Source organism: Arachis hypogaea, chromosome 5 (genome assembly GCF_003086295.3).
Source record: "Arachis hypogaea cultivar Tifrunner chromosome 5, arahy.Tifrunner.gnm2.J5K5, whole genome shotgun sequence".
In the NCBI taxonomy this organism is placed as follows: Eukaryota; Viridiplantae; Streptophyta; class Magnoliopsida; order Fabales; family Fabaceae; genus Arachis; species Arachis hypogaea.
In genome coordinates this window covers 41,266,024-41,286,435 of record NC_092040.1, presented here as the reverse complement: position 1 = coordinate 41,286,435, position 20,412 = coordinate 41,266,024, and the positions used below count along the sequence as shown (strand labels likewise).

General features: G+C 32.5%; 2 protein-coding genes and 1 pseudogene across 2 annotated transcripts; all 3 read right to left on the bottom strand.

The window, feature by feature from the left end:
- Positions 1–8,212: 8,212 nt before the first annotated feature.
- Positions 8,213–9,603, bottom strand: LOC112801443 (glycosyltransferase family protein 64 C3). The gene has a single exon (XM_025844163.3). The coding sequence runs from the start codon at positions 9,399–9,401 to the stop codon at positions 8,415–8,417; it is 987 nt and encodes a 328-aa protein (XP_025699948.1). The 5' UTR covers positions 9,402–9,603; the 3' UTR covers positions 8,213–8,414.
- LOC112801441 (uncharacterized) lies at positions 9,595–14,683 on the bottom strand (annotated as a pseudogene).
- Positions 14,684–15,937: 1,254 nt separating this feature from the next.
- On the bottom strand, positions 15,938–19,524 carry LOC112801442 (calcium-dependent protein kinase 1). The gene is made up of 8 exons (XM_025844162.2): positions 18,581–19,524; positions 18,269–18,412; positions 17,845–17,997; positions 17,426–17,538; positions 17,083–17,250; positions 16,649–16,776; positions 16,454–16,553; positions 15,938–16,384 (listed from the first exon to the last, which is right to left on the bottom strand). The coding sequence occupies exons 1-8, from the start codon at positions 19,254–19,256 to the stop codon at positions 16,301–16,303; spliced, it is 1,566 nt and encodes a 521-aa protein (XP_025699947.1). The 5' UTR covers positions 19,257–19,524; the 3' UTR covers positions 15,938–16,300.
- Positions 19,525–20,412: the final 888 nt, after the last annotated feature.

The window sequence follows — 20,412 nt, the reverse complement described above, 5'->3', positions numbered from 1 at the left end:
AGGGTTAGCTGGCAGATAAACACTCATTCAAATGAGTAACTGCCCCTAGAATCTCTCTAACCACTTCCAAGAGCCATATCCTAACCTCCCTAAGATAATGGGACGGTTAACACCCTAAAAAGGTGGCACTACTCCAATGGTGGTTATTGGTTCACCACTATAAATACACTGACACCCCTCAGGTATCTCTAAGTTCCAATACATTCAAAAACCTGCTTAATCCTTTGCTGACTTAGGCATCGGAGTGTCTTTGCAGGTACCACCCCCATTCTTTCACACACACAAGTCGGACGGAGGTTCCCGAGTTGTAGATCCACTTGAAGCCTCCTCCTTCGTACGTTTGGGTCAACCAACGCCATCCAGCCCATTAATCTCCGGTTACCCACCGTAACAAAAATTATTACATAAAGGATATTTTGATATTTTTAAATTTAATGTTAAAAAATATTTTAATTTTTTAAAATGAACTTCGTAGAGTTTTAATATTTTATAAAAAATCAATTTTAATTTATAAAAAGATTAATTTTAATTTATAATACAATTAAACAACTTAAAGATAAAAGGATGTTTTTGTCTTTTAATACTAATACCAAGATACTATTTTTTCATAATATTAAAAAATATTCTTTAATCTTTTCAAAAAAGTAATCAAAACGATATTACTAACACTGCCCAACCAGTCCTTTTGTGATTAGAACAATTTGAAGGCCAAACTTTACAAATTTACACCTTTTTATACGGTGCAATGAAGGTCACTAAATTGGAATGTACTTTCCAAGCCCTTTAAGAACCAGTTCTAAGTTTTCCCATGGTAGACAATTCCATATTAGCATGATTGACAAAATGCTGCTTATAACAATTTTCTCTAATAATTATTTGTACAGTGATTTGGTTTGTTTAAATAATTCAACAAATAAAATTGCGAAATGTAATTTTTCTTTATACGTTAAAATACGATGATATTATATTACTACATTATTTCAAAATCTAATCAAATTGATATAATAATTTTAAGTATTGATGATAACTAAAAATTTTAATTAAAGAAGAAAGAAAATATATATTCATTTAAGCTTGATTACAAAAGTAATTTGTTGGGATAATATTTTTCTTAAAAATAATGCTTGCCTCGTTTCTCTCTTTAGATACTTATTCATAAATCACAATGAACGAAAAGTAAGGTTACGCAAGTTAAAGCCAATTACGGCAATACAATAGAGAAATGAGAAAAAATAAAAACAAAGTTATTCAGATAACATTTTTTATTGTTTAACTTACATAACTTTTACAATAGCCGAGCACACACTCCGATGACTTTCATTGTTTTGTTTGAAGAATGATGATTAATCATGCTCAACTCATAAGAAAATGATGGTGGTAATCACAATCTTCGGCATCCTTTGGTCCACTAAGTTTCTTTTTGGATATAAAGTTCTTTGACTCGTAGTCGTTGTTGTTTCCTTTCCATCTTTTTAGTGGCGAAATTTTTTTAATATTGAAATAATACGACAAAGATTATTTTTAATATGAAAAGAAGGATGATATTTTGGTTGAATATTGATATTTGAAATATATTACAAAATTTAACATCTAAATAATTTTTAAACCAAATTTTTAACTAAATTATTGAATTCTTTTTTCTATAAGTATGCATATGCTTTTACTTCTTTTTTTGTTATTTCATCTTTTTCTTCTTTCTTTCTTTTTTTCTATATGCTACTTCATCCTTCTCTTTTTTTTCTTTTTTTTTGTGTGTTATTTCTTTCTTTAATATTATTATCGTCATCGTTATTATTATTGTTGTGGTTATCATTATTATCACCATTGTTTTCTTTTTTTTATTGTTTAATTTCTTTTTCTTTTTTTTCTTTCTCATCCTCCGTTATTATTATCTTCATTTTTGTTATCTTCATCTTCTTCTTTTCCTTATATGTTCAGAAAACTAGAATATAAAAATTTTGATGTTGTTATCAAAAAAATTAAGTCAAAAAATTTGTAAATCGAAGTGTTGTTGGTCGAAGTTTAAAGGATGTAAATTCAAAAAGAAGATATCAATAGAAAGTTTCGATTTATTGTAACTTGTCGAAGAACGAAGTTAACAAACATGTTAAGATTGATGACACAATGAATAGGGACGGTTATTTGATTTTGCCTTTGGCGGGAACAATTATTTTTCATACGCTTTAAAAGTGACATTTGGTAGCGCAATATTAGTTGAATCGGTTTATAAATTAACAAGGCTCAAAAGAAGTAGGGAGTTAGAATTTATCTTCAAAAAGTATTCTTGCACACTCACATCCCAACAAATTTCTAACTTTGCTACGAGTTCATTTTCTATAGGATTCTTTTCATATCTTTTCATTCATGTCTTTTTATTTCTCTTTTAAATTTCTTGTAATTTTTCTTTCTACAATTTACCTTTTCTTTCCAAAGTTCTTTTCTTTTTTCTTTTAAGTTCTGAATTGTCGGTTTAATTTTAAAATCCTTCAACTTAGTTGAAGACAATTATTTACTTTCCTTTATTTCAAGCATATACTTTTCTATATTTTCTTTCTTAATTAAATGATCTTTATTTCAATTTACATTTCGTTTTTTCTTTCCTTTAAATTGTTCAAAAATAAAGTTTTGGGTATATATAAAAAATTGGTACTTGCAAAAGAGGGGTATATTTCATTCTCAGATTATAGATATCGAACGAATCAAGATTTATAAAAAATCTGCATAACACATAAATTTTGATGCACAATATATAAATTTTAGTATACGACACAAATTTTTGGAAGACCACATATCCATAATATTGACACCCAACAAACAAAATATGCACATTACAAAAAATTCAGTTCAAGTACAAAAATTTTGGTGTCCAAGTCAGAAAATTTTGAAAGACCACATACTGAAAACCAACTAACAAAATAGACATAGCACATAAATTTTGATGAAAAAATACATAAATCTTGATGCATAGCACAAAAATTTTGGTATGCATCATAAAATATTTTGGAGGACCACATACTTAAAACATTGACTCACTCAACTAATAAAATATATTTGTATCAATTTTTTTTATATTATATCGATAAGTTTATGTTTTGTAAAAAAATTTTGTGTTATGTACAAAAATTTTTGTACTCTCCAACAAATATGTCTATGCTGTAGAAGCACAGAAAAAGGAGAAGTAATGACGTATGCGCGCATTTTTAATTTTCCGTTAGACTTATATTAACTTGGTTGGATTTGGTTACGAAAACATTTTTATATGTAGCATCACTGATATCAACATATTGAAAATTATTGGTGAACTTCGTGGGCTTTTTTATTTAAATAATTATGTAAAATACATTAATTTTCAAAATACGCACAGATGAAAAAAATGATCGAAATACGCAGAGCCATTTCTGCTGAAGCGTCCACAAAATGGAATCGACCTCCATGTCAGGTGAAGCGCCCACGAAATAGAAGTCAGCATGTTGAAAGAAGTGATTGGCGCACGTGAATTGAAGCAACTCACTGAAGGCAACCGCGAAATAGGGCATCCCTGTGTCGGCACCAGCAAAATGGCCGCGCAACCCATTGAAAGCGCCCACGAATTGGTAGTTTACGTACGAACATGCTTTGGTTGTTGCTGGTGACTAAGGTTGGAGGTTTCAAGAGTGAAATAATATAAAAAAAAGAGGAGGAAACCAAACACAGCTAAAGAAAAATTTAGTTACTAGTAGTGTGACTCTGAGTGAAACTGGAGAGAGATTGTTGGTTTAAAAAAAATGATAATAATATACGTTAACAAATTAATTAAAAATTAAAATTATACAGATATTTTAATTAAAAATTGATTAAATTCATATTTTAAACAGATATATAATCGAATCAAGTAAAAACAAATAATTTTTTATATACAAATAAAAATAATACTAAAATAAAAATTATACAAATAAAAATAATACATATAATTACTTTTCTAAATAAATATACAAAAAGAAATTTTTACTATGTCTATCCTATATATATAAATATTTAAGATAAATGTGTAACTAATTTTTATTCCACACATCTGTATAATTTTAGTTCTCAATTAAGTTATTAACATAAATTATCCAAAAATTACTATTGTGATTAAAAAATGAATGAAATTAATGTTAAAAAAAAATTAATCAATTGGACCAATTTTACATTTCTGCATGTTTATTTGATAACTTTAGTATTTGGATGTATTAAAAATTGAAATTGTTATTAATTTAAAATATATTTTTTAAAAAAAGTTGATCATTATCATTTTAATAATTATGAAAAAATATTTGTTATTATTGTTTTAATAATTGTAAATATTTATGTTATTATTATTCGTATTTATTGTTATTACCTTTTTATTTTTTTTAAAAAGTTTACTATTATTTTTTTTTAATTTTTAGTCATAATAAAATACTAAATATAAGTTCTTCATATGGCTATTTCGTGGTCTAATATGCCGACTTCTATTTTGTAGACACCTTACTTGACATGGAGGTCAATTCTATTTTGTGGGCGCCTTAGCTGAAATAGTCCTGCATATCGATTATTTTTTTTTTATTTGTGCGTATTTTAAAAATTAATGTATTTTACATAATTATTTAAATAAAAAAGCCGAACTTCGTAGATACAGCAAGAAAGAAGAATCGCTAGAAATAATTTTAATTTTTTTAGATTTAAATTTTTTAAAAGAAATTGTTAGTAACGATTTGAATGGATTGATCTTCTAAAATTTTTTAAGATAGAAATCATCAGTAACAATTTAAGTTGAAATAAAAAAACATGACTCACGTTTTGAGGCTATTTTTTAGATATTGTAAAATGAAGAGCATAATACGATGATATTATGCAAATTTAGTATAATACACTGATATAAAAGAGATTAATGTTAAAATAAATTGTCACTAACAATGAGTTATTGACAAAAAAACACACTTAATAGTGAGTAACGGTTTGATGGAGGACAAAATTTTGTTCAATAAAAATGGGACTAACGATTTATTTTAAAATTAGTAATACGAAGAAATCGGTACTCCTATTTTCTTCAACAATTCCCAACTATTGATCAATAATCCGACAATTTCTGTCTTTCCCCCTCTCTTCACTTAGATCGTGATTCACGATTTGATTTAAATTGTGTATAACGATCTATGTAAAAACTGTTATTATTAATTTTATACATGTGCATTACACGCTCAAATTCTCATTTTGGTGTATTACATTTATTTTATCGTCGTATTAAAAATAAAGGTTAACTACTAATTCGATACTTAAAAAATTTAGCAGCTGACAAAATAGTCTCTAAAAAATGTTATCGACAAAATAATTTTTAAATAATTTGAAAATACGACAAAAAAAATATTATATTTTTTGTAATTAACAAATAAAATTTTATATTTAAAAACGGCTTATCTATTAAATATAAATTTTTGTGGCAACATTTGAATAAATATTTTGAAAATGAACAAAAAATTCGAAGAAAAATTTAAACTTTTAAATTTTTTTTATTTTTCAAAAAAATGTGATCATTTTTTTTAAGAAATTCACTTGACAAAAGATTATTAAATTTTAAAAATAAAAAACTTATTTTTAAATCATGATTACAAAAATTTGCATCAAAATTTGATCTCTAAAATTATTTTTTAGAATATATATATATATATATATATATAGTTCTTTTTGTCGTCCTTTTAAATCTTTTGAGGATTTATTTATCGTTGAGATTTGTTTTATCAACAATACAAACTTTTAGGTACTATATAATTTTGAAAAGTATAGGGAGTCAATGGAGTATTTGTACCATATAATATAATAGGAGTTTATGAATGTTTGATTTAGTAAGATATCATATGTTTATTATTTTTAGTACTCGGATAGTTATTCTGGATAATATGAGTGTATTATGTTTGAAAAATTAGTAATATTTTATTCTGAATATTCATTTTTTAATTCATATTAGACCAAATAAATAGTCTATTATATACATTATACAAATACTCCATTGACTTCTTAACAGATTCTTCAATTTTTTGTAATTTTAAAAATTAAAAACGAGTGTAACGATTACCTCGTTTAATTTTCTTTTGTAGTCGTTAGTCTCGTTATTAATACTTTTGATATGTTATGTTTAATTTGCTGCACACATTACTCTGTTAATTTTTTTATTTTTATTTTTTACGGTTAATTTATTTTCTATTGTACTGTTAAATGCAATTTAGGTTAATATTATGATATTTTCATGTAATATATTGATATAGAGTATTTAACGTAAAAAAAAATCGTAAATAATGATTTCGAATAAGACAAAACGTTATTTCAAAGTTGTAACTAACCCATTTTTTTTACTAATTTTGATGAAAAATAAATAAATAAATAAATAAATAAATAAATAATAATTTTTACATTCAAATTATTTAACCAACTAAATCCAATCAAGTAATTTTAACTTAATTCACCTCTACGTGCCACTATTTTTAACAAATTTGTAACTTAACGCACAAATATATATAACTGTCTTTTCATTCGAATTCCGTTCTTTTTTTCGAATTTTTTCTGTGTTTTTCTTTGTTCTTCACGTTCTCTTCTTCCACCGTGTTCTTTTTATTTTTTGCATTCTCTTCTTTTTCTGTGTTGTTCTCTTTATTCTTTGTATTCTCTTCATTTAAGATCAATGCTTCTTTATCTGATTTGAAGATTTGGAACAAATTTTTTGAAATCAAACAGTAAAATCAGCTTTGAATATGTATTTCGTTTTCAAAGACAATAAATGATTCAAGTTCAGACTATCAATTGAATCAGGGTGAATTGGATATTGTTTTATTTGAATTGAATCAAGTGGCTTAGAGGTGGTTCGAATCTAGTTAATGTAGTTCGTTAGTAGTTTATGATTCTGTAATTGAATAATTTCGGTATAAAAACTAAGAAATTTATGTGTTATTGTTAAGAAATTTCGGTGTTATTTATTCTGATAAATTCTACATAATTCAAAACTCTTCCTCTTCTTTCTCCTCATCTTCTTCTTCTTATTTTTTTTTTCATTTTTTTCATCATCAACATCTTTTTTTCTTATTCATCTTTTTATTCTTATTTTACCTTCTTGTTTTATTCTCTTAGCAAGAATATATAAAAATAAGAAAAAATTAAACAAAGAAGAAGAAAAAACATATAATGTTGTAAAATTACAAGAAAGATGATAAACCTATATTTATTCAACTAAATAAGATTTTAATACATTACAAAATGTTCATTCAAATCTAATATGAAAAGTAATATTTTTAAAAGAAGAAATAAAAGCAACAGAAGAAGAAGATATTTTTGTATTTTTATAGTAAAATTTCGATGTTAAAACTAAGAAATTTATGTGTTATCGTGTACAAAATTTCGGTATTATTTATTATGATAAATTCTGCATAATTTAAAACTTTTTATTTTCCTCATCTTCTGTTTCTTCTTCTTCTTTTTCATCTTTTTCTATCATCATGACATTCTTTTTTTCTTATTTATCTTTTACTTCTTGTTTTATCTTCTCATATTTTTCTTGTTTTACTCTCTTAACAAGAATAAAAACAAGATCATATCAAACAAAGAAAAAAAATACATAATACTGCAAAATTACTAGGAAGAAGATGAACCTACATCCATTCAACTAAATAAGATTGCAATACATTACAAACATATTTATTTAAGTCTAATATAAAAAATAATGCTCCAAAAAAATAAGAAATAAGAATAACAAAAAAAATAAAAAATATATTTGTCAATTTTTATATATTATTTTTAATTTAATAAATAAATATTAATTTTTATTATAATACTAAAAAATTATAACATATTAAAATAGAATATTAAAAAAATACTATATAAAAATATATTAAAAAAATATATAAAAAAATTAAATATACTTACAAAAATAATATTATAATTTAATATTATGATTTTTTAATAATTATCTATTTAAAAATAACTTTAACTAATATTATTCAAATAATATTTATTTTATTAAAATTAATTTTATATAAAATTATCAAACATAAATTATATTAACATAAACTCATTTAAAATCAATTCTATAAAATCTAAACTACAGTTTGACAATCTCAATCCAAACATTCGCTTAATATTTCGTTAAGGGAAGTGCCAGAGGAACAATAAAATTTTTGAATAATATAAACAACCATTAATCAAATAAAAATACATTACACTCTAATTTAATACTATTAATTAAATTTATTCTTTTAATTCTATTCATTCACATTATTTACACATTATTTAAAAATTTTGTTGGTTATATATACTTTTCCTCTCGCAGAACATGGCATTTGAGTAATGTGAAAAGTAAACTAGTTGCTATTAGCAATGGTGTTACAATTACCATCTCATACTTTTACTGCTAACTAATACTTATGTAATTAATTATCCATGAAGGAGTGATCGCAAAAGACGAGTTTGCCCCGCTTGTTACAGAGGGCCTGTTCCCCAACGGAATCAACCACCTTCCCATAATTGTATCTCAACGGCATCATTCCCAGTACCCTATGAAACTCTGTTATGCACCACCCTCTCCGCCTCCTATGCTCCCCTTTCCGACCACTCAACCCACCGCTACCGTATCCTTCCCCGCCTTCATCATTCCTGGCGTCACCGTAATCCCTCACTCTCCTCGCCCCGACCAACACCGGCCCCACCTTCGCTACCTCCGACACCACTATGTTCATGAGTATATCCTCGCAGTTCCGCACCGAATCAACCATTCTCCTCATCGAGGCCATCTTCTCTCCGCCACCGCACGTGTAACGGTAGAGATACTCGCTCTTGAGGAGCATGAACTTGGTGAGCATGATTGAGAACCGGTCCGGGTGAACCGTGTACACCCATTCCTTCCGGTTCAGGTCGAAGTCGTGGGAGCGGGCGAAGAGCCCCACTATGCGGTCTTGGTTGGAAGACCAGATGCGGAACGCGAACTCCAGGGTTCGAGGGTGGACCTCTACGTCATCATCGCAGATCAAAACGGCCTTCGTTTTGATGTGGTTTTGGCGGGGGAGAAACCGGAGGTTGAGGCTGCTCGACGGTTGGGGGAGGAGGGTGATGCTGGCCTCGGAAGAGGAGGAGCTGAGGTTGCGGGCCAATTGCTGCAGGACACGTAGCGGTGTGGAGGGGTTGCCCCAGAGCACGAGCACTGACGAGACCAGTGTCGACAGGGAGTACGCCGTTGCTAGGGATTGGAGCAGAGGGATCCGCTCTTCCGAGAATCCGTTCATCACAACCGTGATCTGATCGCACCGAAGGCTCTGAGGGTCACGAATTTTTGTTTGGCTGCAGGTGTCAAAGGACCGAGATGAGAAGGTTAATGAAAGGAAGAAGATGGTGAGGATGGCGAGTCTCGCCGGCGTGGGCATTGTGGCGGCGGAGAGAGGTTTTGAAAGAAGAGTTTTGAGGTTGGCATTGTTTGATTGGAAGGTCAACGGTGCGGTGCTTATAGCGAAGATATTGTTGAGAGCAGTGCTGAGTGGGTTCGGTGTTCACGCAAATTGAGGGAAATGGAGTGCGCTTTCAGTTATCTTAATTGAGTTAGTTCCTCACTCAACATACTACTTTAAACAAATCATATTTATTTTAGTTCTGCATTCTTTATTTCCGGACACAGCTTTTGTTTTGCTTCACACACAAGCAGTGCTTATATGATATTGTTACCTAGATTATTTTTTTTTATTTGTATTTTTTTTATATAGTAGGAGTACATAAGGAGTACATAGTATATAAGAGGTTATAACTCAAATATTTTTTAAGGGATTTTTCATTCTTTTCAAAATGAGAACAACTTATTCTTTTTCAAATAAAAAAAATAATCTAGGTAACATGGTGAACCCGACGTGAAATATTTGAGTTATAACCCCTTATATACTATGTACTCCTACTATATAAAAAAAATACAAATAAAAAAAAATAATCTAGGTAACAGATATGAATATCGTAGCTTCACACTTGTGTAGGTATACATACAGCAACTTTGACACAACAATGCAAATAAATAAATATTTGTTGCCTCGACGGTATTAGAGGAAGTAGGATAGTTGTTGCTGCTTCCTTGAACCGCCCTCCCCATACAATTCGTTCCACTGCATCAACTCATTCATTCCTGCTCCCTCACTTGCAAAGCTTGCAGCTACCTGCATTGCGTTCCAACTACTTGGTCAGACATATATAGCTAATACATTGCATATTTACTTACATACACTCAAAATAAACAAATATTTTACTCCACGTTAATTCATTAAATCTAATAAAATTATAAAACAGTCTTACTTGATTCTTTGCCTCTTTCAAGTCCTGCATATTCAAGGGCCTAGGTTTAATAACCCTTTTCTGCTTAACTTCATCTTCTGTATCCGGACTATCTCCTTGGCTACCTTTCTGCTTTTCCTCCTGCCAAATATGACAATAAAAATGTCAACATGATACTCATACGTATTTGAGATTACAGAAGATCGCTAAAAAGTTAAAAAACTACACATTACCAGAGTCTTTAGTCTCTCTTGTTGAATCAACTCTCTAACAGGCCTATAAGCAGCAGTTATGCACAAGTTCTGATTTAATTTAATAAATAGCAAGTGAAGGGAAAAATGTGTTAGGCATCAGAAGCTCAAAAGACTAAAGCAGAGTAACATGATAAAGTTACATCGTAATCATAAACTAATCTACCTTCAAGTCACTGCCACTGTATCCTTCCGTCATAGTTGCAAGTTCCTTCAAATCAAGATCCTCGTCCACCTTCTCTTTTGCCAGAAGTGTCTTCAAAATTTTTTCCCTATTCTCCACAGATGGTAGCCCTACCATAATTCTGTTCATCAAAGATTAGCATCACAATAAGTACAAAATGATCAAGAGTTATACACCATAACAATGGCATGTAATGTAACTAGCAGTGTTACCTTCTTTCAAATCTCCTAATAATTGCTTCATCCAAGTCAAAGGGCCTATTGGTTGCAGCAAGAACAAGGATCGCTCCCCCGGTTTTGTCATTAGTCCATCCCAGTGAGTCATAAACTCATTCTTGATTTTCCTCATGGCTTCATGCTCCCCAACTCTGCTCCGTTGCCCAAGCATGCTGTCAACCTCATCAACAAATATGATTGTTGGCGAGACCTTGGCTGCCAGCGTGAATAAAGCGCGAACATTCTTCTCATCTTCACCAAACCATTTGGAAGTGATGGTAGACATGGACACGTTTATGAAACTTGCCCCGGCCTCGTTCGCGATGGCCTTTGCCAGCATTGTCTTTCCAGTGCCAGGAGGACCAAACAGCAATATTCCTCTACAGGGCTTTAGAAGGCCTCCTTTGAAGAGATCCGGCCTTCGAAGAGGAAGCATTACTAGTTCTTGAAGGGATTCCTTGGTCTCATCTAAGGCACCAATATCTGAGAATGTCACACCAATTTCATTTGCTGGTATTACCGCAGGTCTTATTCGCTTCTCGAATTCATTATCAGGAGGAACTTCCTGCAAGTGACATGTTTGGATTTACTATAGGATATGATTTAAGATATGTTGTTTGGCATTGGAAAATTGCTGCATTTTTGAATAAGCCATTTGCAGGAGTGTTTGCAATATTTTTAAAACATAAATAGGGTTAGTTAAATCAAAAGTAGGATGCTTACAACTTTGGGAGCTGGAGCTGAGTTTTCACCCTCAGCCTTTACCACTGAAGTTGATATTTCTGCTTCAGCCTTCTTAACAGGAACAGGATTTTCAGACTTTGCTTCTCGTTTCATAGCAGGTTCTTCCTTTTTCTATGATTCAAAAAGAACGAAAAGATCATATTAATATTAATCCCTGATAGCCATAGGCATTAATCTTAATTCACAAACGTGACAAGCAGTGCAAACCTCAGATTTTACTGCCTGAGCTTCTAATTTTAACGTATCTTTTTCACTGAATTTCCCTTCCTCGAATATACTCAATGCACGGGACAAACTGTTTCACACACAACCAAGTAGGTAAAATGTAGACACATTCACTGGATGCAATTCAATAAAGGTTGCTAGTCTCACCTATTGCATGGAATAACAAGTTTCCCATTTCTGTATTCAGGATCTTTGTTATTCATTAAATGATATGAAATTGCAGACACAACAATCTCTTCTATATAGTTGCTGAGAACCATTGTGTCCGCCACACAGACAGAGTCCAGGTCATCACAATCAAGATCATTGGCTGCAAGCACTTCCATGATATGGTTCTTGTTATCCTGAACCTGTATCATCTTCATGTCCTCTTCAAACCGACTCTTCCAGCTGACGAGATGCGATTCATCTTCTGGGGGTCTGATTACCAGATTGTAAGGGAACAGCAAACTAAGTCTGTCATCTACCTCTTGGAAGTCGTTATCAGCATCCAAAACTCGTGAACCAAGAATCAGAATTGGTCCAGATAATTTACTCAACATTTTCTGGAACAGGTTAAAAATCCTTGTTGATCTATGTAGCAACTTGTCAACATCTCGCAGATATAGCACAATGGGATTGGTTTTTGACACAAAAAGCAGAACCTGCAAGTGAAATGGTGGATATGAAGTCGAGCTTTGTTTAATTTGGAAATTGTATCCAACCAAAAGTAACATTACCTTGTAAAGGGTCAGTATAAGAAGCTTCTCATCAAAAGACCAGCTGGTTGTGCGCTTCAGAGGAGCTGAAGAGGAAATTGGAAGATATAAGAAATCATAAAAGAGCACCAACAGTTTTTTACATCTCAATCAGATACTTAGCAACAAGCAGGTCAAATAAACTAATAACTATCGATGTTTTTAGATGTTTTCTTGAGGCAACCTGAATTTGAAGAATTGCTTTGCAAGGCAAGGCTACTAATATTTGCGGAGGCAGACACATTTCGACGAATCTTAGGAGGATTACAAGATCCTTCAGTCCCCCTGAGAGCAGAAAGATTCAGTCATAATGATATAATTAAACTAATTTTGCAAGTAAATTATTTTTCTTTTCGTCAACAGTAGATAAAAATCAAGTCTTTTTACATTGATCGGAGGTCCATTGCACTGCTTTGCCTCTGTATTTTGCCTGCAACTGAAAAGCTCTTGATCAGTGATATGGCTTTCAATGGGCAATTAACAAAATGTTGCACAAACATATACAATGCAACTATCCGAATTAATAAGAGGGGTTGATCAATTGGTCAATTTATTATGGAGATAGATTTCGCCCTAGCCCCTAGGTGAAAAGTTCATACCCTTAGGCTCTTCCCTCTGTGAAAAGATTGAAAATGATCCAAACATGTCAGATAACCGCTCCAGAGTGGACTCTGAAGTAGATCTTTTGAAGGACTGCAATCCAAAACAAAGAAAACAGAACACCATGAAGCTCAAGTTTTAGGCCAGAAAAAATGCGGAAGTAGGAAAAAAAAATCTTACAGCAGATTCCTTGTTTGCAGAAGAACCATATCTACTCTGAATCTACAGAGAGGATAGATCAACCATTATTATGTATATAAGTATCAGGAGTGTGCAAAATGACACCCAAAACATTCAATCTTAAAACTGACCTTCAACGAAAAGTCAGTTAAATCCAAGAGAAGCAACTTGGCCTTAAAGTAGTGAGCCAAAGCCTTGGCATAAACCTGCTGGTAAAGTTCTTTGAAGCCATGAAAGTGGAGAAAGTTTAAGTTAGCCTGAACTGGGACAGTAGAAACAACATAGCATATCAATCCCACTGTAGATTCCAATATATAACTAACCTGCTGGCCCTGAAAGCAGAATAGTTCGGCTTGCAGGAGCAAGATTGCGCGTATATTTGGAAATATCAGCATGCTTTAAATGAACATAAGCGGCACTTATCAACAAAACCTTTGTCTGCTCACTGTGAAAGCAACAGTGGTTGAATTAGTAAAAAGGAACATCATGATCATGCAAGTATGAGAAAGGTGTGTGTTGTGTGAAGGGAAAACCTGAGATAATAAGGGAAGTTATCAAAAGTAATGTTGCTGTCTCCGCCATCAATCACGAGTTTAAGCATTTCCTGCTCCAATTTCATGGGAGTGATGGCGTTTGAGTTTGAAGAAGAAGAAGAAGTTGCACCCCATGTGCTACCAAGGCTTTGTCCAGAAGCTAAGCCTATCCCAACTCCCACTCCAACCCCAACACTCAGCGCCGATATCAACAAGCTCTTCTGTTCCATGACCACGGTGATCCCTTCTTATTCTTCTTATGTTTTTGTTTCTATGAAATGGAGTTGAGTTGCTGATTTTAATGGTGACCCGTTCAAGTCGTCAACTTGTGTGTGTTAAGAGGACGGAAGGTGACTCACCTCTGCAATTTGTTACGGTTACGGTTACGTGTCACTGCTCTGATGGATTATTTGTTACCATGTGAGTTTTATTGTTGTGGCGTTGGTATGGGTTAATATAGTAGCACGTTCTGAAGGAATATTAAAAACAATATCAACCGACTTAAAGCGAAGAGAAGCCATCTTCATTTGACTCTAAATTATGGACTGTTAGTCTTGGACTTTGATCATCATATGCAGCCTCTGCGGCAGCAATATTCCAACGGTCCAACCCTATTCGCTCACTTAGAACTCTGCCCACTATACTCAACAACCCTTTCCTTATCTTAATGATTACTACAACTTGTTTCATTTCTTCAAAGACCAAATTTCTTCGTCCATTCCGAGACTGCAAAAAATGCAAAATGAACAATTTTTATAGATAATTAAATCGAAAATTGCTACTTTGTACAACAAAATTTAATCTTTGTTCAGTCTTTAATATTATTTAATTATGGGCAAAGTGATTTTTCTCTATTTTTTTTAGTGTTTTGTATAAATTTAGTTAATAATTTGATGGTTTAAGGTTTATTTTATAATTTTAAACTCAAAATTTTGAATTTTGAATAATTTGATTTAGATATGTATTTAAATTATAATATATTAATAATTAAATATATTAAATCTGAAATAGAAATTTAAAATTTATTAAATTTCAATTTTTTTTAGATTGTATTTTGAATGTGTATTTAATTTTAAAAAGACAATAAATCTATTTATAATTTTTAGATGCATTTATTTTAATTTTTTTTAAATTATTATAATAAAAAACTAAATATTGTACCATTTTTAAAGAATACGTAATTGAATTGAATTAAATCATACAACTATATCTATGAAAAGGAAAAAAACAAAAAGAATGTTATACAAGGACAAGGTGTATGCCCAAATTTTTTTGCCGTTCCTCGAAATATTATGTTTCACGCAATTGTCTATACGAATTGCTGATGTAAACACTGCCACTAGAGTTTCAAACAATTTTTTTTAATTTCACTTTTTTTTTAATTTTATCAAATGTGATATCTCATTATATATTTTTTTTAAAATAAGATTAAAAAGATATGTAAAGAAAATATTATACGATAAAATTAATGATTAGTCTTTTTTGTTTTGTAATGATTAGTCTAATAGCCTCCAATCAGTAAGGTACACGGATGGCGGCCCAATTGGCAAGTGGGAGGACAAATTGCGAATACAGGCGTCATTTTTGTTTGTCTTAGAACAAGTAGGAACTAGGAAGTGTAGTCTGTAGAGCTAGAGTCACAGCTCACAGCTCACAAGTCCTACTTGTATTTACTTTTACTGTGGCCTGCATTTATACACTCATGCACATGCAGATCCACCATGGGACTACTTGAACGAGACTTAAACTAGCATTATGCTGTCAAAATTGATCCCTGTTGCTTGTTTAGGTTTCCTTAATCTTCAACCCTCTTATAAATTTTATTAATTAAACATCCAAGTATCCAACTTGATAAGGGTAGAGGTCTTCCAAATAGATCTTTTTTCATATTCAAGACTCAACCAAAAACACTAGTTAAGGAATCATGGTATTTACTAGACTAATTTCAAGTTAATTATTGTTACTAATTAGTGCAGCAAGAGAAATGAAGATGCCATGATATATTGCTTAACATAAATCATGAAATAAGGAACATTCAATGTTTGGAATTCTCGGTTTCTGGCTGCCTTATCAGGGGGGAAAAGGGACTAATCTGTTTCAAAAATTTGTACATATTGATCATTTCTTGACTACAAACAGTGGATAGAAAATTGTCTGACTGGACGCGCAAAAAATAATATAAATGACCAATCTCGGCTAATAAAGACAAGTTATTGTTAAAGGAAGGGCTCTCCAAAGATGAAACTAACAGGTGATAAAAGAGTGCTGGATCATCCTTCATCCTGAGCCTCCTCTGCTTCTGAATCAGTAGGAAAAGGGGAACTTCAAATTCAACTTGATCTCGTTATTTGCGACGTCTGTTGACATTCAAGTCCGGGTTGCCTTTCCTCATCATGGCTGCAAACTCGTCATAGTTAATTCTTCCATCCTGCAAGAAATCCGAGAATTAATACATCTGGTAAATATTAATTAAATAAACAAGAGAGGAGAAGATTACATGGTCTGTGTCAACTTCGGCAATAATTTCCTTTATTGTTTTCTCATCACCCATATTATACTTCTTAAGGGCAGATTCCAACTCTTCCATTGTGATGTACCTATAAAAACAGAAGCATTTCATGCGTGCATGACAATGAAAAGCCACAGCAATGCCACCACTCTAAAATCATGAACTGTGAACAAAAGAGTTTACCCGCTTTTATCCTTGTCAAAATATTCAAAGGCCTTATATAGGTGATCTTCTCTTTCCATTCTATTCATGTGCATGGTAGCTGTTATAAATTCAATATAATCAATGGTTCCATTTCCATCTACATCAGCCTGGGAACAAGATAATTATGCTGTATTAGTTAGCGCAAGTTATTAATTTAAATAAATAAAAAGTTCATATTCATAAGCAAACTTAAGTTATGCGCCTGAAGAATTCAATTCTGAAATTTGGATCAAAGCAATAGTGGGTATAAAAAATGCAAGATGATACACAGTTTTCCATTATGTAATGAGATCCTACATAGAGTCTAAATCTAGAAATAGGGTGGAATATTGGTCACCATAAAACTTTATCACCCAATGGGAGAATAAATCATATAAAAGCTCAACTATTCATAGAAACAAAAGATATCTTACCGCTTCCATCAACTGCCTTACTTCAGACTCAGAAAGCTTCGTACCGAGTTTGGGGAGACCAGCTTTCAACTCTTCAAAAGTTACTGTTCCACTGTTATCTGTGTCCATACTTTTGAACATCTCTTTCAAGCCAATGATTTCTTCTTCAGAAAGACTTTCAGCAATAACCTATGTCAAGAGAAAATAATTTTTCATTTTCCCTGTTTATTTGTTACTTGCATTTGTTAACTAAATAAACAATTTCGAACCCTCTTGAGTTTGAATTTAACAGTAATTCTAGCTATCAACGTTTCCAAAAGCTTGATAATGATTATCATAATCAGTACAACATAGATGGGTTTACCTTCAAAGCTACTTTCTTTAGCTTGTTCATTGCCCTGAATTGTTTCATTCTGCTCAAAACAGCAATATCAAGAGGCTTATCAGATGCTCCATCTTCTCTCATCCAAGGATGGTCTGGAGAACAAGTAACATTCTGTTATGACTGGGTTGGTTGACTTGGTTCAAATAAGATCAAAGAAAATTAAAAGCATGCAAGTATAATCAGAGTCAGTGATATTTTTCACGATTAAATCTATTTCATGCCAGTTTTTCAGTCTCACTGATTTTGTTATCCTTCCAACAGATCTGATCTCAAAGATAAGACTAGAGATTTATTGCAGTAGATAACACATGGCAAGCTGGTCTTCATAAACAATAGTGCAATACAATTACATATAAAATATAAACCACTTTTCACATAATAGAAATTTATTAACTTACTAAGGACTTCAACTGCTGAAAGCCGTTCCTTGGCGTCAGCACGTAACATCTTCTTGACCAGATCTTTGGCACTGCTCGATATGGAAGGCCAAGGATCCGACGAGAAATCAATGCGTCCACGAAGAATAGCATCAAATATACCCTGTTCATTTTCTTCATACAAAAGACAAGAATAACACGCGAGAAAGATTAGAAAGCATAACTAGTCTCCAATCAACACAAAATATCTAGTAATGAACAAGAAAACAAGCTTCCAGAACCAAAGCACCCGCATCTGAACTGAAGTGAAGCTCAAGAATCAAATAAACCCCCTACCAGTAAACAAAATCTAGACGCATTAGCATCTTAATTGTTAAACTAATGATGTAATCAAATTACAAATGGCAAAAGGAAAAATACAGGCAAAGCAAGGAAGGAGGTTTACCTGCCCAGAAGGGTGGGACACCGGAGAGCAGAATGTACAAGATAATGCCGGCACTCCAAATATCAGCTTCAGGCCCATAACTTCTACGCAAAACCTCCGGAGCAACATAGTAGGCGCTCCCAACAAGGTCTTTAAACACATCTCCTGTTCTCAAACAGAACAGAACCTATTTGATCAACTTTGAACGAAACAAATCATCTTAATTCTTCTGAATTCTCATTGTGTGCTTGTTTGCTAACTAACTAATCTAACTTTAAATAAATGTGATTACTAAGCATTAATTAATTAGAGAGCGTGATTAAGCTTACGAACCTGGCTTGAAGAAGACGGAGAGACCAAAGTCGGTGGCTTTGAGAGGGGAATTCTCGTCCTTACTGAGGAACAAGAAATTCTCGGGCTTGAGGTCTCTGTGCATCACACCCATGGAGTGGCAGTTGTGGACAACCGTCACGATCTGGCGGCAGAGGTTGGCGGCAGCGCGCTCCGAGTAGTGTCCCTTGGCGATGATGCGGTCGAAGAGCTCACCGCCGGCGCAGAGCTCCATGATGAGGTTGACGGAGTGGCGGTCCTCGTAGGCCGCCTTGAGCTCGACGATGTTGCGATGGCCGGTGAGGTGGTGCATGATCTGCACCTCCCGGCGGATGTCCTCGATATCATCGCGGTTCACCAGCTTCCGCGTGGCGATTGACTTGCACGCGAACTGCTCGCGCGTGGTCTTGTGAGTCACCAGGTAAGTCACGCCGAATTGACCCCGCCCCAGCTCCCTACCGAAGACGTAGGAGGAGCGGACGTCCTCCATGGGGCGGCCCAACACCCGGCCGATGGGGGCGGATGAGGAGGAAGGGGGCGGGGGTTTGTGTGGGGTGGGGTTGGAATGGGGATGGAGGACGTTGATGCCATTGGAGGGTCGATTGGCTTCAGCAGTGTTATTGTGAGCTTGGGAGGATGGTGCGCTGGTGGCGGCGGTGGAGCTGCAGCTGCCGCCCATTGAATCGGATTATGGGGAGAATAACGGTGGTGGTTGTGGAGAAAGAGAGTGGCAAGTTCAAGGTTGTAAGTTGTAACAGAATGGTTGACTTGGGGTGGATTTGGTCGTGTCCGAATATGGGCTTTCATGACTTATAAAAGACTTTCATGGACGCTATTAATTGGGCGTCTGTTAGGTATTCTGCCCAATGGGTCTTTAAGAGTTCTTACGCTACTATTCTCAAAGAAAATGGGAACTAAAGTTTTTCGTCGTCCTTCCATATGAAGTCGATGAATAAGCGTTAGTTTTGATGGACTTTTTTTAGTGGAAAAAACATATTTTTTTTAATAAAGTATTTTTATTTTATTTAAAATTTATTTGAATATGTTTTTAAAAAATATATTTTATTAAAAAAAGTAAAATTAAATGATATTTTTAATATTTGAAATTTTTTTAAAAAAGTTTATTCAAAAATAAAATAATTTTTATTTGTTAAAAAAATCTTTTTAAAAAGATGAAAAAAATTAGTTTAGATTGATTTTTGAAAAGTTTACTTATTTATTATTTTTCTTTAAATGAAATATTTTCTATAAAATTAAAGAAAATGATAAATAAATGTATTGATGTATTTATGGTTGATTTTGTGCCTCTAGAGCTTGTACTTGTTCTCTTAGTAATCGACATTGTTCTTGTACTGTTGTTATGTAAGAAATTCCGTTAATTATTTAACTTTGATCTCACAATGGGACTACATCAAAAATAAATTAATGTTTTTTAGATTCAAATAGGACACTTTATGTAACACCATCATTATCAGAACGTCATGCTTCCGGCTGCGTCACTCTGATAGCTTGGATATTACGATGACTCTAAATATATTTAATACTAAAATAGGAGTCTGTTTAAAACTTAAACCATATTTTTTCAAAGCTTACATCCATACATTACAAATTATAATATTCACAAAGAATACATATATATACATATTATTAATTTCACAAACATTACATAATCAGAATCTTAACCCTCTTATAACACTTATAAAATTAAAGGCGAGGGAAAAAGTAACTAATACAACACAAACATCGTTTAAAACAGAAATGGAAATAAATAAGCTCTTCCGAGCTTCGTTGTCCATAACCTGAAAAAGAAAAAACCTGTAGGGGAGTGAGAACAT